This window comes from Bactrocera neohumeralis, chromosome 3 (assembly GCF_024586455.1).
Source record: "Bactrocera neohumeralis isolate Rockhampton chromosome 3, APGP_CSIRO_Bneo_wtdbg2-racon-allhic-juicebox.fasta_v2, whole genome shotgun sequence".
In the NCBI taxonomy this organism is placed as follows: Eukaryota; Metazoa; Arthropoda; class Insecta; order Diptera; family Tephritidae; genus Bactrocera; species Bactrocera neohumeralis.
In genome coordinates, this window is record NC_065920.1 from 28,715,280 (window position 1) to 28,729,851 (window position 14,572).

At 38.4% G+C, this 14,572-nt stretch overlaps 2 protein-coding genes and 1 long non-coding RNA gene across 3 annotated transcripts in view; 1 reads left to right on the forward strand and 2 right to left on the reverse strand.

Moving 5' to 3' along the window:
* Positions 1–2,078, reverse strand: part of LOC126752787 (uncharacterized) — a 33,435-nt gene extending 31,357 nt beyond the window's left edge. Inside the window, exon 1 of the mRNA XM_050463768.1 lies at positions 1,208–2,078. The gene's annotated coding sequence lies outside the window, so the exon portion shown is untranslated. The remainder of the gene's footprint in view (positions 1–1,207) is intronic.
* Positions 2,079–2,502: 424 nt separating this feature from the next.
* Positions 2,503–11,012, forward strand: LOC126752780 (uncharacterized). Its single transcript, XM_050463758.1, has 8 exons — positions 2,503–3,569; positions 3,635–3,990; positions 4,058–5,452; positions 5,512–5,652; positions 5,716–5,855; positions 5,917–6,056; positions 6,117–6,407; positions 7,801–11,012. Exons 1-8 carry the CDS (start codon positions 3,257–3,259, stop codon positions 9,549–9,551), a joined length of 4,527 nt encoding a protein of 1,508 aa, XP_050319715.1. The 5' UTR covers positions 2,503–3,256; the 3' UTR covers positions 9,552–11,012.
* Positions 11,013–11,491: 479 nt separating this feature from the next.
* Positions 11,492–11,809, reverse strand: LOC126752797 (uncharacterized). Its single transcript, XR_007666041.1, has 2 exons — positions 11,691–11,809; positions 11,492–11,612 (listed from the first exon to the last, which is right to left on the reverse strand). It is a non-coding gene; the product is annotated as an uncharacterized LOC126752797 (long non-coding RNA).
* Between the last annotated feature and the right edge of the window lie 2,763 nt (positions 11,810–14,572).

Sequence of the window (14,572 nt, forward strand, 5' to 3'; positions counted from 1 at the left end):
TGCAAATAAGATGACAAGTTTGACCAGGTGTCTAACAAGTGCAAGCTCTAATTGGATTTGTATGAATGAAGATATGTAGATTTGATATATTCATGTACAATATTGATTGCTAAAACTCTGTGTACATTTAAAATAATGTATAAACGTAGTTTTTCGTTATGCGTAAATATTTACGGAATTTGCCTCAAAGGAAGTTGTAAAACTAACTAATCCTCATGGCCATAATGGGTGGTGATGTCTATATAAACGAGTATAAGTAAAACTGCCCTGCTGCATTGTTTTATCAAACAATGAAATATAACGAAGATTCATATAACTGAACCGAGTATAAGGTATCATAATTAAAAGAGGTGTACAAGGTCGACACCATCTTTCCTACATACATATGTATATGCTTAAGGTTTTATGTTACTGAATGTGCTGTTGAATGTGAGTATTTATAACATCAACGCGCACATATTACTAGCTAATTTTTTAAAATTTGGCCTATGATAAATATTTCTTCACATACATACATACATACATATGTACGTATATAAATATGTCTACATGTGCGTCTTCCAGTCATCAACTCATAAAGTTAATCACCGAAAAAAAAACTGCCACTAAACACTCATCACTCACTTGCCTGCAATACTGGTTTTCAATCTTTTGTGAGAAGTCTCTTATGTTTTCTTTTTCTTTAAGTGCGGCAAATTGACGCAAACAAGCTCCAAAAGATAAAAAGAGGAGATACCCACAAAATAAAACAAAATGCAGAGCTACTGAGATACAAAATCAAGCAGAAATTACGTGTTCTATATAATTTGTGGTATTCGGACTTAATACCTATTCGCAATTTTTATATTTTTAGGAAACAACATACTTAGGATTGATTTTTTATAATAATTTATATAAAAGCTTTATTATTATTGACTTAAAAATAATTGTGGATAGATAATTTTGCGATTAGTAGCATGAACGTAATTAAAAATTAGCACGATTAGTAAGTCTTGAAATGTAGATACAGAAGTGCATACATAGTTTGTCTGTGTACTAGTCGAATTATGTTTCTTAATAGAGATAAGATAAACAACCATAAGGCCATTTTCGTTTAACTTTGGAGTTTGGAAAAACAAGAAAAAATAAAGAAATGAACTTAGCGATGTACATATGTACATATATACATATGTATATGATAAAACCCCTCTTGCCATGCGAAACTCACCTGATAGCTTGTTGCATTGACATCATCGTGAAGGGAACATGCACAAATATTAACGCATTTTCTGCAATTCAACTACATGTTGTGATTGCTCCTTGCAATCCGTTTGTTTATGCCGGTTCACAAGTGTATTGTCACAACACGTATTTGTAATATTTTATAATTCACAATTTGCGCTCCATTATTACGTATATGTATGCAGAACATTAATTACAAAATACTAATTGTTGACCGGTTGCTTTATGGAACTAAGGAATGGTATGTATGACACAAACACACAAATTTTTACTTCGAGGTCTCACAGAGTAACCGACCCGACGTTGGTTTCTAAGGAGATGTCGGCCACGATCACCTTACTACAAACATACAGCATTGATTTCAATTGGTTGCTTATAATAGGTGTTTAAGTAGAAATTAACAACAATACGCGAATGATGAAATTTTTGTAAATGAGACTCACAAACACACTTGCACCATGAAAGTAATGTTTTTGGACGTTGCTTTTTATTGCTCTTGATTTGCTATATCCGCAGCCCGACCGTCTACGACCCAAGATGGATATTTATAAATGGCAAAATTGTTGTGTTGCTACTGCTACTGCTGCTACATTTGAAGAAGGTTGTGATATGAGAGAAGCACACACATATTTACGCATGTAGATGGACGTTGGGTGAACTCATTAACCGAGAAAATATCGATGCGACGTATAATCCAACGTTACGATTTACATATCAAACTTAAATGTATAAAAATACTTTTTCTTAACTTAATATAATAATCTCAACTTTTGTTCGATTGAATTTGTAATAAAAATACATTAAATAATTTCTTCGAAATCTCGCGCACCCATCGCACTACATACTCCACTTTTTCACCACTACAGTATTGCCACAGTAGTATTGTGATTTTAACAATTTCTGTACCGTTTATTTTTATTTAAATGCCTGCTGTAGAAAAATACATTATTTGACATCATTGTATGAAATAGGGTCTTTTCTCTCTGACTCTGATATCTTTCCAATTTATTTAATCAAATTGTACAAATGTCGTATTGTCGAGAATATCTTCAAAGTAAGACGCAAATAGCAGTGTTTGTTGTCATCTTACATTACAATTACACTAATTACACTTTTAAATCAAAGAAAAAGTTAAAAGAAAATAATTACCATAAATAAATTATTTTAAAAGATTTCATATAAATATCTGATCTAATCAAATTCACCACTGGTTTTAAAGTATTTATGGGTATTCGGTTTCATAAAAATGCAATCCTGGGCATACCAACTACGTGACCCGAACATCGCAGTTTGCTTCGTAAGTTCGTGGTCAAGAAATTGTGTTGATGTGCGAAAAACGTGTGGAAAATTGTTTAAAAAATATGTAAAAGACATAAAATTAGCATATGAGTTTGGTGAAAAGTGTATAGATTCATTTTATAATAAGAATTCTAAAATAACTAATCTCTCGGTGCAATAAACTGTTGTAGTATTTTGCGCCACTGAATCAGCAGCGGCACAAAAACGAAAACAATTCAATGCAGCAGCAGAGGTCGTAGCAGAAGTTATAGCAACGCAGCGCATACGTACGGCATCATAGGGCCATAGCAGCCGCAAATGCATTAAAGAATTCTCGAACAAATAAGTTCAGCTGCAATTATTGGTGGGGAGAAAATCCCAAAGATATGTTGTAGTTAGTTCAATCTATTTTTTGCGCAAGTAATTACAAAGAACTGTGGTTGTATTGCATGTGGCATTTTTATTTGGCAAGCGGAGGTGTCAAACGGGTAGCGAATTGTTTTATATCGTCGTGTTAACGCTCACGTCCGAGTTCCCGATATTGGCGCTTTGAAAAACTACGCAGTGAAAAGCGCAGCAGCAGAAAGAAATACGGACCGAGAAAAAAGAAACGTAGTGGCGGTAAACTCATCGATTTTTTGTTCTTAACTCTCGTACGGCTTGCGTGTATATTTACAAATTATAGAATTTACCTATGAACAAGGTGGAAGAGTAAACAGCTTTCATTATAAATGCGTATACAGAAATATAAAAACAAATGGAAAATATAGAAACTATAAATGCAAAGGCAATAACCATGCAATGTGAAAACATTGAAAGTGGCGCTAAAATTACTGTGCCGCTACAGGAAAACAAAGAAAAATCAACACAGGTGAAATTGCAAGAACCTGTAAACGGGCAGTTAAATATTGCAAACAATGGTGTAAAGAATATAACAGTTGAAAATGTTGTGCAAGGTGCAGCGGAAGAGCAAAAAAATCCAATGGCAGCAAAAAACGATACACAACCACTAATAACTGGAGGTTCAATAAACGCCACGGAAGTTGATATGAGAAGTCGCATTGAAAGAGGTAATTTGAAATCTTACATGAATTTAATTAATTGGATATAACTATGTACATATATATCATTACAGATAAAAATCATAAAAAGAAAAAGAAAGAAAAGGACCGTGAACGTGACCGCGAAAAAGATAAAGAACGTAATCGGGATCGTGATCGAGATAGAGAACGCGACAGGGATCGTGATAAGGCCCGAGACCGTAACAAGGACAAAATACGTGATAAAGATAGAGATCGGGAACGAGAACGAAATCGGGATAAAAACTCTACCAAAGAACGTTCCAGCAAGGAGCATAGTTTGCATTCGAGATCTCATAATTCTTCCGGTAGTAACAGTGATAAAATTAAAGAAGGCAGCAATAAGCACGAGAAGCCTAAGCCTACCACATCCTCCAGTGTATCATCTAAACGTGAAAAAGACAAAGATAAGGTAGATTGTTATAATAATATATATGTATATAATTTCCTAATTACCATATATTTTTATAATGTAACAGTCACTCTCAGCAACATCTTCGGCAAGTTCCTTGAACGAGCATAGGCGACGTAGTTCAGATAGTAGTCGCGGAAGTCATACAAGTTGTACAAAATCGAACGGTCGATCAAATAGCATTGTGAGTGGAAAAGAATTTAGTCTCACACCCCAAGAAAAGTTGTCATCTACAAAAACCGAAGCAGAGAAAAACAATTCAATGCAAATTGAAACAGAGAAAATTACTCCTCCAATCGGGAATACAGTCAAAATGGAAATGAAAGAACCTGAAAATAAACAAACTGAAATGCTCCCACATAACATGAAAATGGATAATGAACCTAACCCATCAACAACAACTGATGTAATACCTAATAATATAAAAATCGAAAAAGAGGAAGACGTAATGGACGATAAAAAGGCCTCTTCCGAGTTCGTTGCTACGAATAATGATGTTGCAATACATAAATTACCTAACGGTATCGGCGAGATAAATTCCAATACCATTAAAACTGAAAAATCAATATCACCTTTAAAAACTGATATAACTGTGATAGAAAAAGTTAAAACCGAATACAATGGGAATGCAATGAGTGGGGCCTCAGCCGGCGATGACATCATTTATAGTTCTGTAGTAAAAACTCGCGACGATGTTTCACGTCAGCTGAATTTTAGCAGTGAACCGGTCATGGGTGCTGCAACAAAAGAGTCTAAAGCAGAAAAAACTAATGATAGTAGCTCGATCTCACATCCATTAAAAACCACTCCGATATCAAAACCATCTGGTAGCAGTGCACATTCATCGACTATAAATTCAAATAATTCGAGTGCACGGAAATCCTCCTCATCAAGTAGTAGTTACCATCGCAAAAATTCAACGTCATCAACAACCTCAACTACGAAGCATTCATCTTCGTCCACTTCAGCTTCGGCGTCTACATCGACATCGTCATCTTCGCGCAGCCGCGATTGTTCTAAATGCTACAAACGTTCAAAGATACGCCGTGCCAGTATTGGAACACAGTTTCAGCAGAGTGAGCCATTCTCTATAAGTACCCCACGAAGGCGGCTTGAACGTCCACCTCAAGGATTGGAACATTTGAAATATGGACGATTATTTGAAGTGGAAGTGCATCCAAATGGTGGCGCCTCCGTGGTACATTTGTATCAGGACGAATTGAACCAATTAACGCCGGAACAAATGGAAGAGTTGGTGGAGGAGTTTTTCGATGTTTGCTTTGCAGAAGACGATCAGGGATATGCCTTGCATGTTATGGGAATAGTGCACGATGCTGCACGTTATCTACCCGATCTATTGGAACACATGGCGGAGAATTACTCAACGTTGACGGTAAAAGCTGGTGTTCTGGGGAGAAATTCCGATATTGAAACTTGTACAATGTCGCAATACAATGAGCAGGTTTGTAAGAAGAATCCTTCATATATTGCTTTTCTTTATTGTTTGGCTTATCTTCATAGGTGGTGCGAAATTATTCTCAAGGAACGTTTCGTTATGGACCATTGCATCAAATAAGTTTAGTTGGTAAGGTGCACGAGGAAGTGGGTGGATATTTTCCCGACTTATTGGGCCGCATTGAGTCGAATCCATTTCTTAAGAAGGTAATGGCATCTTTGATTCTTATTAATAACAAATAAATTAAAATATTTTTTGAACTCTTTCAGACCATGCCTTGGGGATCATATTCTATTTTGCAAACTGATCCTCGTCTTTCTAATGATGGACCAATATTGTGGGTGCGCGCGGGAGAGCAATTAGTGCCTACAGCTGAACTGAATAGTAAAACGCCAATGAAACGCCAACGGTAAATTTCTGCTATAACATCTCAACCAGCAACAATATAATTTGTTTAACTATTCTTTTAGTACACGTATAAATGAGCTACGCAATCTGCAGTATCTTCCACGATTGTCGGAAGCACGGGAGACCATGATTGAAGATCGCACCAAAGCGCATGCAGATCATGTTGGGCATGGTCATGAACGAAATACCACTGCTGCTGTGGGTTAGTATATGTTGCATTGTTATTTCCTTATTGCACCTCTAATAACCTAACTTATTATAGGTATACTTAAAGCGGTACATTGTGGCCAACCATATAATAACAATCGTATCACTAAAGACGTGGTGGCGTTTGCTGCTCAAGACTTTAACTACTTGGTGGAGATGTTACAGCTTGATTTGCATGAACCCCCAATATCGCAATGTGTGCAGTGGATTGAGGATGCGAAGCTAAATCAATTGCGTCGTGAGGGAATTCGTTACTCTCGCATACAGCTATGTGATAATGACATATACTTTTTGCCGAGAAATATTATACACCAATTTCGGACGGTTACAGCAGTTACCAGTATTGGTGAGTCATAAATATTGTTTATTGTCTAATTAAGTTAGGTTTTTCGCATGCGCTTAGCAGGAGTTGTTTAACGACCCGCTCCTGAGGAACGTAGGAGATCTACTGAACTACTTGTCTTTAGTAAAGTTCATTTTGTCGCAATCGTGGGAGTTCTTACTAAGATAAGATAAGATAAATATTGTGTACTCTCCTCAATGCTTACTAACATTGTCCGATAGGCATTCAAGCGGTAACATTAAAAATTCAGTCGGCTGCAGGTAGGAGAAAACTTATAGAGCTTACCAAGTAACCAGGGAGCCTGAAAACCCGGGAGACCTGCTAATTGCCTGTATAGCCTTTCGATTCATGTTTCCAAATAGGGATCACATCGCTTCGCTAGCACGCAGCAGAATATTGGACTTTATCAATATGCAGGGGCTAGGTGGGCCTTTGTGGTTTAGAAGAGGGCTCAATAGACCTAAGGTCGCGGTGCATTCCTCGTTTATCAATCAATCAAGTGAGATCCCTTTTACGATCGAAGTTTTAACGTAACTTAACCTAGTTATGTTGTTAAGTTAATGAGCTGATCCCATTATTTCTATAAGAAATTAACTATAGTGTTCTATGCAGGCATCGAGATTTCGCGAGTGATGGTGGTGGCACCGAAATTACATCCTTTTTTCTCCTGGTTCATCAAATCTCTTCCAGAAAACGACTTACTTTAAGTCGACCTACCACCCATAGTAGAAGTAGAGCTCGAGCTGCCACGCGAATCTAGAGTGACCCCTGAGCCAATTAGTTCTGGTACTGTAGCGGGTTAAACTTCTACTTATGCAGAATCGACCCAACATACCTAATCTATGGCCAGCCTGTAATGAGTATCTTGCATGATTTAAACCTTTACTTGCCCTATGAAGGCAACTCATCTCGGAATCTTTTCCCTATGGTCCGACTGCATCTTTTCATGGGTTTCTCGTTAGAGGATTTGGTTGAAAATTAAATGACGCCTTTCTTGCCAAACAGGGTTTGAGTAACCATTACAATAACAACAACCACCTGTTTACAATCTGGTCTCGATAACCTTAGCGGACCTCAATTCCAATTTGGCCAAGGAATGTGAACCTAAATACTTTTTGAAATGCTTTCAGCCGCTAACACAACAACAGCAACTACCGTCGTTCAGGTCAAAATCACAACTAGTGGCCCAAATAAATCACATTCATAAATATATAGTTCTCTTGTAATTTTTAAATCTGTAATGTATTCACTACCTTTAATATTTCGACTGTTTTTATTCTGGTCTCGTTCTAATTTATACTGAAAAACGACATTTGAAAACCTTCACAGAAGTATTAATTCTTACATTTAAATTTCCTTTTAACTAATAAATGTTAACTATTTATTATGTCCACAGCTTGGCACTTACGTTTGCGTCAGTATTATCCAGGTCAGGAGGTAATCAATGAAAAGAATAATCCAGTGTTGGCAGAGCCACCCCACTATAAAGAGAAGCAGACGCTGCTGCCCCATCCCATATCACAAGATGAGCATCATGGCGGCAAGCGCACACCATGTAAACGGTCTCATGATGGTAAAGCAAAGAAGACAAAACTAACTGACATCGACGGCAAAGAACGACGTTCCAGCGAGAGTGGCACGGAGGACTCAAACTCAAAGGATGGTTCGGAATGTGGGTCCACCACAAGCCGTAAACGGAAAGCCGTGCGAGACGATGCCAGAATCGATATGCGCAAAATGGTGTTGGAACATAAGTTACACAAGTCAATGGCGGCAAGCAATGAAGAAGAAAATGTGCCCACCACCACGAAGACCGACAGCAGCGGCGCGAGCAACACTAGCGCTACTGCTACGGATGCTTCGTCTGCTGAGAAGCACGTGAAAAAGCGTAAAGAGTCCAAGGATAATACAGATAACACAGAGGCTATGAAACAGGAACGACGAAGCAGCACGAACAACATCAGCAGTTCTTTGACGCATAAATTTAATTCTAATGGCGACATACCAAATGATACACAACCCAAAAATACTTTCTTAAACACAGTTGCAAAATCACAAACACCAACCAGTACACCAAGTGCACAAAATGTGAAAAAATCAAACAGCGAAATACTAAAGGTAATGACACCTCAAACGCCAACTATTTTAACGGCAGCAACGGTTGCGTCCACGTCATCCGCTACACAAAAGATACCCAAACTGCCGGAGCCGACAGTGCCTGCAACACCCTTGCCACTTGTGCCTCAAACGCCCTTTACACATCGTGAGGCTTACGTTAACAGCCTGAATCAAAAGCAACCCGAGATCAAAATTCAAGTACAAATAATATCCGATGAGCCTTCTGCTCTCTCCTCATCCACCACCGCTTCTGCTATCACCAACACTCCCAACGCCAAGACAGCAAAATCAAACGTTCAACCACAATCACCATCACCGCTGCCGCCACAAATGCCTCAGTCGGTGCAATCACTGCCGACCAACGTACCACGCCCCACAAACTATGCAACCGAGACCTTGTTTAGCACAGGCGTAACAACAGTGACACAAAGCACACTACCTGCTCAAACCGCGGACCACGTAAACATACTTTCAGTCATAACTGAACCAGGAACAATTTGTCCACCGCAACTGGTGATCGATCATGAAGAAGAGGTTACAGTCTCCGAAGAACTCAGAGAAGATGCACCACCACACACAGCAGTAGCAACAGCAGCTACGGCGTTACCGATCGTGACAGCAAAAGCTGGGGCGACTTTCCCACCATTGCCGCCGGAAATAACGCCAGCTTTACCACCGCCGCCACCAATAGTCCAACTGGAAAACAAAACAATATTGTTAGCTACACCTCTGGCAAGTACCAGCAACCATCAAACGACGCGAACCGTAGTAATAGTGCCGCAGGCGTCACTTAAAGCAAAGAGCAATAACAGTAGCGTCAACATAAGAGTGGCGTCAACGGGCGCTACAGAACAACAACAAGTTGAACGGAAGACACACCACAAAATCATCAAGGTTGGTGCGATAAGCAAACCGCCGAACGCCGCCCCAGCTGATCTGGTCAGCTCAATCATGGCCAGTATGGATAACAGCAATGCGGCAGCCACATCGGCAACAAACACACACAACTACTCATCATCGTTACACTAAAGCGTCTCGCTACAACAGGCAGGAACTTTTCCACTAAGAATGTCAACATGGAAAGCGTTATTATTGTGTGTGTTTGAGCAGCTAAGCGCTGAGCAGTAGTTACAGAAATCAAGATTCGCCATACTTAACCATCCAAACGAGGTTAGATCCGCGAAATACCAGCCCCTTGACCGGATAATTTCCGGTTAATGTATAACCGGCTGTTGTGGGAATTTAATGCCGAGCTTGGTGCTTGTCTGGCAAACCAATACGTGCATACACAAACAACACAAAAACAACTATTGTTACAATTTGCAGCCTATTTGTAAATATTATTATTTTTTTTTGGAAATTTTTCACATACACATATACTATGCAAACATATTTATGAATAGTTTAGCTTGCATTGTAAGATACTAGCTTTCCTTAATTTATTTGCGCGCGATTCATGCGAATTTCCATATGTGCAGCTACACGCTATTCTGCACATTATGAGCGAGAAGAATGTGGATTCTTTAATTGCAAAGATGCATCCGATTTATTTTGGATTCGAAAGTTTATTTTTAATGGAGTTTGAATAAGGATATCAATGAAAAAGCAATTAACGCTAGCACTCGCTAGCACCGGGGGCAGTGAGCAGCAGCACTTCCGAAAGTAAACAAATCTGCAAGTCCAGTTGAACGTTGAAAAACGGTATAAGTATACATATATTGACATTGTGTGTGATTTAAAACTTTTGAAAATTCCTCTCTGGATATTTGGCAAGCGAATTTCATATTTAAAAATAACAGTAATGGTTAACTGCAAAGTCAAACAGCTGCAAAATGAACAAGTGCGTACTTACACATCTACATGCATAATTGTATGTATATTCAGAGGGTTTTCCATGATTTTTTTCTCGTAATATGTTAATAAGCGCACTTGCACCAAGTTAAACTCACATAGCTGACATGCAGACCAAGTAAAAATATTAAATTGTTTAATTGCGCTACTTAGGCAAAGGCTTCTTAAGTCGCTACTGCAGGACTTACATACATATGTATTTTTAGGCCTTTTAAGTTGTTGTTAAAATGTATTAGCGGCTAAAAACCATGAGAATATCTTATTTTGTTTAATTTTAGTTATATTCTGTGTGGCAGTTAATTGACACACATACTTATATACATACATATGTATAAATATGTATGTTTACATTTGCATATGCATTGTACCTATATATTTTGTTGTATATTTTGGGTATATAATGCTCGCTGTATACACGATATACATAAATTAAAAATACACAACCACACAAACACCCGTACACGTACAGACATAATAGATGTTATAACAGTTATGTATGAATCTTGCATCTTTTTTCACATATTGTACAGAAACAATGACCTACGTATACATATATACTTATATTGCATATACATATACTTACATACATATATTAAATATAGAAGAAAGAGTAGCAAATAAAGTTTTATTAATATGACAGATGTTTGTTTTTTTTTATACCCTACACAGGGTATATTTAGTTTGTCATGAAGTTTGTAATACCCACAAGAACCCGGAGACCATATAAAATTTATACACTCGTGGCCACGCAAACCTTACCACTATACTTTCTTAAATTTTTTTTCGGACTTTTTCGTTCGGTCAGGATTTCTTCAATTTTATTTTTTTTTTATGTTTTTAGTGTGCATAAGTAAACTAAATTATAATTATAATTATAGTTCTTAATTTATTACGTTTAATGAGTAAAACACAAATTAGCTTTTCTGTGCTTATACAAAACGGCCGATTTTATTGTTTTTAAAGTGATACACCTACTAAACTTCGTGTTTCAAAAGAAAATAAATAAATAAAATATAATATTAATTTCAAATAAAAAAATAAAATAAAAAAAATAAATAAATAAATAAAAAAAAATAAATAAATAAAAAAAATAAATAAAAAAAAAAAAAAATAAATAAAAAAAATAAAAAAAAAAAATAAAAAAAAAAAAAAAAAAAAATAAATAAAAAAAAATAAAAAAAAAAATATCATTTTTTCATCGCATATCAGTCTCTTACATTTCGAGCTCATTTTGTAAAGCTCTCAACTGATTTATCTATAGCTGAATGTGTTTTGTTTTTAATTTTTAATATTTTTGATTAATAACATGTCATTAACTTATTTCCAAATAAAAAATTTCTATACCGCAAAAAGTACCGCTATAAAATATAGTCAAATACGCACAATACTTGAAAAATTAAGTGGTAAGGTTTGCGTGGCCACGAGTGTACATACATATGTAAGTAAACAGTTAAATTCCTTATACCGAACACTCACCGTCGCAGTGTTTTTGACCGGCTGAGGTAGCTGTCCATATACATACGAGGGCGTGGCCATAAGGAGTATTTAAAATGTATTCTTAGAGTTGTCGGACAGGAGTGAATTGCAACGTTCTCATATCAGGTATAGGAATAGATTTTGTTTGGAAGTTCCGTCTTTGAGGAATGTTGGTAATGGGGAATTTCTCGGCCTTTCTGTCTATATCTAGCCCTTCACTTTTCAATATATCGATCTGAAATTTCGCACACGTTATTTTCCCCCATAGAAGGTGCTCATTTTACGGAATCGCTGATATCGAACCATTACATATAGCAAACTGACTGAACAAAATCCATACCTACATAGTATGGAGATCTTTTGTATCTTTACGAAATTTAACATAGATTATTATATAAGGTATAGCTACAATCTTCAAAGAAATTATTCAGATCGGACTGCTGTAGCATATATGTATGTATGTAGCTACCATAAAAACTGACCTATTAATCAAGAAGAAAAGAAAGAAGAAATCTTTTTATTATCTTTTATGCTCTAAGAAATGCACTTGTAAAGGGTATCATAGCTTCGTTTTAGACCGAAGTAACAACCCTTGGTAGTCGGGTCTACATAACCGGAACGGACTCGGCCTTTTATCCAGCCAAGGACTGTCATTCTGCCACTACAACAACAACAGCAACATAATTGGACGCAATGCGCAAATTTGCTCTGAATATTGTAGCAGATTAAACTCGTAGCTCTGCAGAATTGACATATCAAATACCCACCGCATGACTCCAACTACCTCATTGCATGGTCAATGAATCCCACTCATCTAATAACTATCTCCCTAAGCTCACACCCCGTCGAAACAACCTGTTTATTGTGCATTAGATGACTTCGATGACAACCAACTTGAACTTGGTTCTACGCACCGGAATCGACCCGGATTTTATCCAGCCAAGAGCTGTTTTTTCGGCGATCTAACCCCGTTTGGATCAGTCAGTGTTAATCTTTGCTTGTCGTCATTAGAGCAATGCCTTGCAGCAGGGTTGCTCCGTATCCTCCTACGAGTTAAGAGGCCCCAAGCAGCACTACAGCGCGACAACCGCCCCTGCGGGTTAGCTGTATAACACCACCTACACGGCACTCCCTCACCCCCAGGATCACCCACGAACACCCGCGACCAGAGTAAGATCGAGGAGATAGTTGCACTTATGAACCGGGAGCGCGTATCGATAGCTGCAGTCCAAAAAAAAGTTAAACAGCCGCTCAGATCTTCTGAGTTTCAACGTTTTATGTAAGGATCGCGAGCGAGATAATGGTGGTGGCCTAGCCTTCATATTGCACGACACCGTGCAGTATCGTCTAATCGATGAAGACATTGACCGCAGAGATACTACCCTAGAATGTCAGGGTACAGCTATCCGGTCAGGCGATGTCGAGCTCGAAATATTTAATATATATGTACATCCGCCCAGTTACATGTTGCCCTACAGTGTATCACCCGAATAAAGGTGCGCTACTTCGTGGTGAAAACCGTTTGGTACTAGGTGTCTTTAACGCACACCATGGTCTTTGGCATTCTTACCTGTCAAACGATCGTAGGGGAATGGAGCTGGCGGAACAGATTGACGATTTGACATTCTACAGAATAAATGACGAAGCCCCCATCAGAGTTATTGACACCTGTAATAGCTCGCCCGATATTACCATTGCTAGTGGTGGTCTGATAAATAGCATAACCCGGCGACCTATGCTAACTCTCGCATCAGACCATCTGCCTATAATTATTTCGATCGAGAAACCTCCCGATTTTGTTTCTGTGGACAACCACACCTTCGTTAACTATAACAAAGCTAACTGGGTCGGCTTCACAGAATTTACTGAGAGCACCTTCAACGCTCTATCCATTTGTACTGACATATCCGTTGGCGAACGTCGTTTCCACAAGGTGATTGCAGCAGCTACCGCTCGCTTCATCCCGGCTGGGAGAATAGCGGAAATCCGCTCCAATTTCGCAGCCGAAGCAGTCGTTTTAGCTAATGAGCGCGACATCTTACGCCATGCTGATCACAGATCCCAAATAAGGGCCACCAACATGGATTTATTCGAAATAAACGCCCAGATAGTTCGTGGCCTTAATCAGAAACCACCCCGTGAGCGAACGATCCTCGTAGCGTTGGACTTGTGAAAAACTTTTGACACAGTCAACTACACAACTCTACTGCAGGATATCAAAAAAACTACGCTTCCTCCAAGACTGAAGAGGTGGGCTATGAACTACCTGAGCGGTCGACAATCATCCGTACTATTTCGAGGTGAAACATCTAAACTGAGAAGAATTAAACAGGGGGTTCCGCAAGGTTGTGTGTCCTCTCCCCGCTACTGTTTAACTTCTACATCTCGAAACTCCCACAGCCACCAGATGGGGTTTCCATAACCTTGTACGCAGATGATTCCACGATATTGACGTCGGGCAATGGAATCGATGGCATGTGTACAAAAGTAAACAACTACCTCTCCGACCTTTCTCGTTTCCGCACTGCACGGAACCTCATACTTTCCCCCACCAAATCCACAGCGACCATTTTTACGAACTGGACGAAGGAGTATAGACTTGAGTTCAATATTGCAGTCGATGGCGTTAAAATTCCGACTGTCAATAATCCTAAGATTTTAGGTGTAACTTTTGATAGTCTATGCTCCTTCACTCCCTTAATCAATTACGCCGCACCAATATG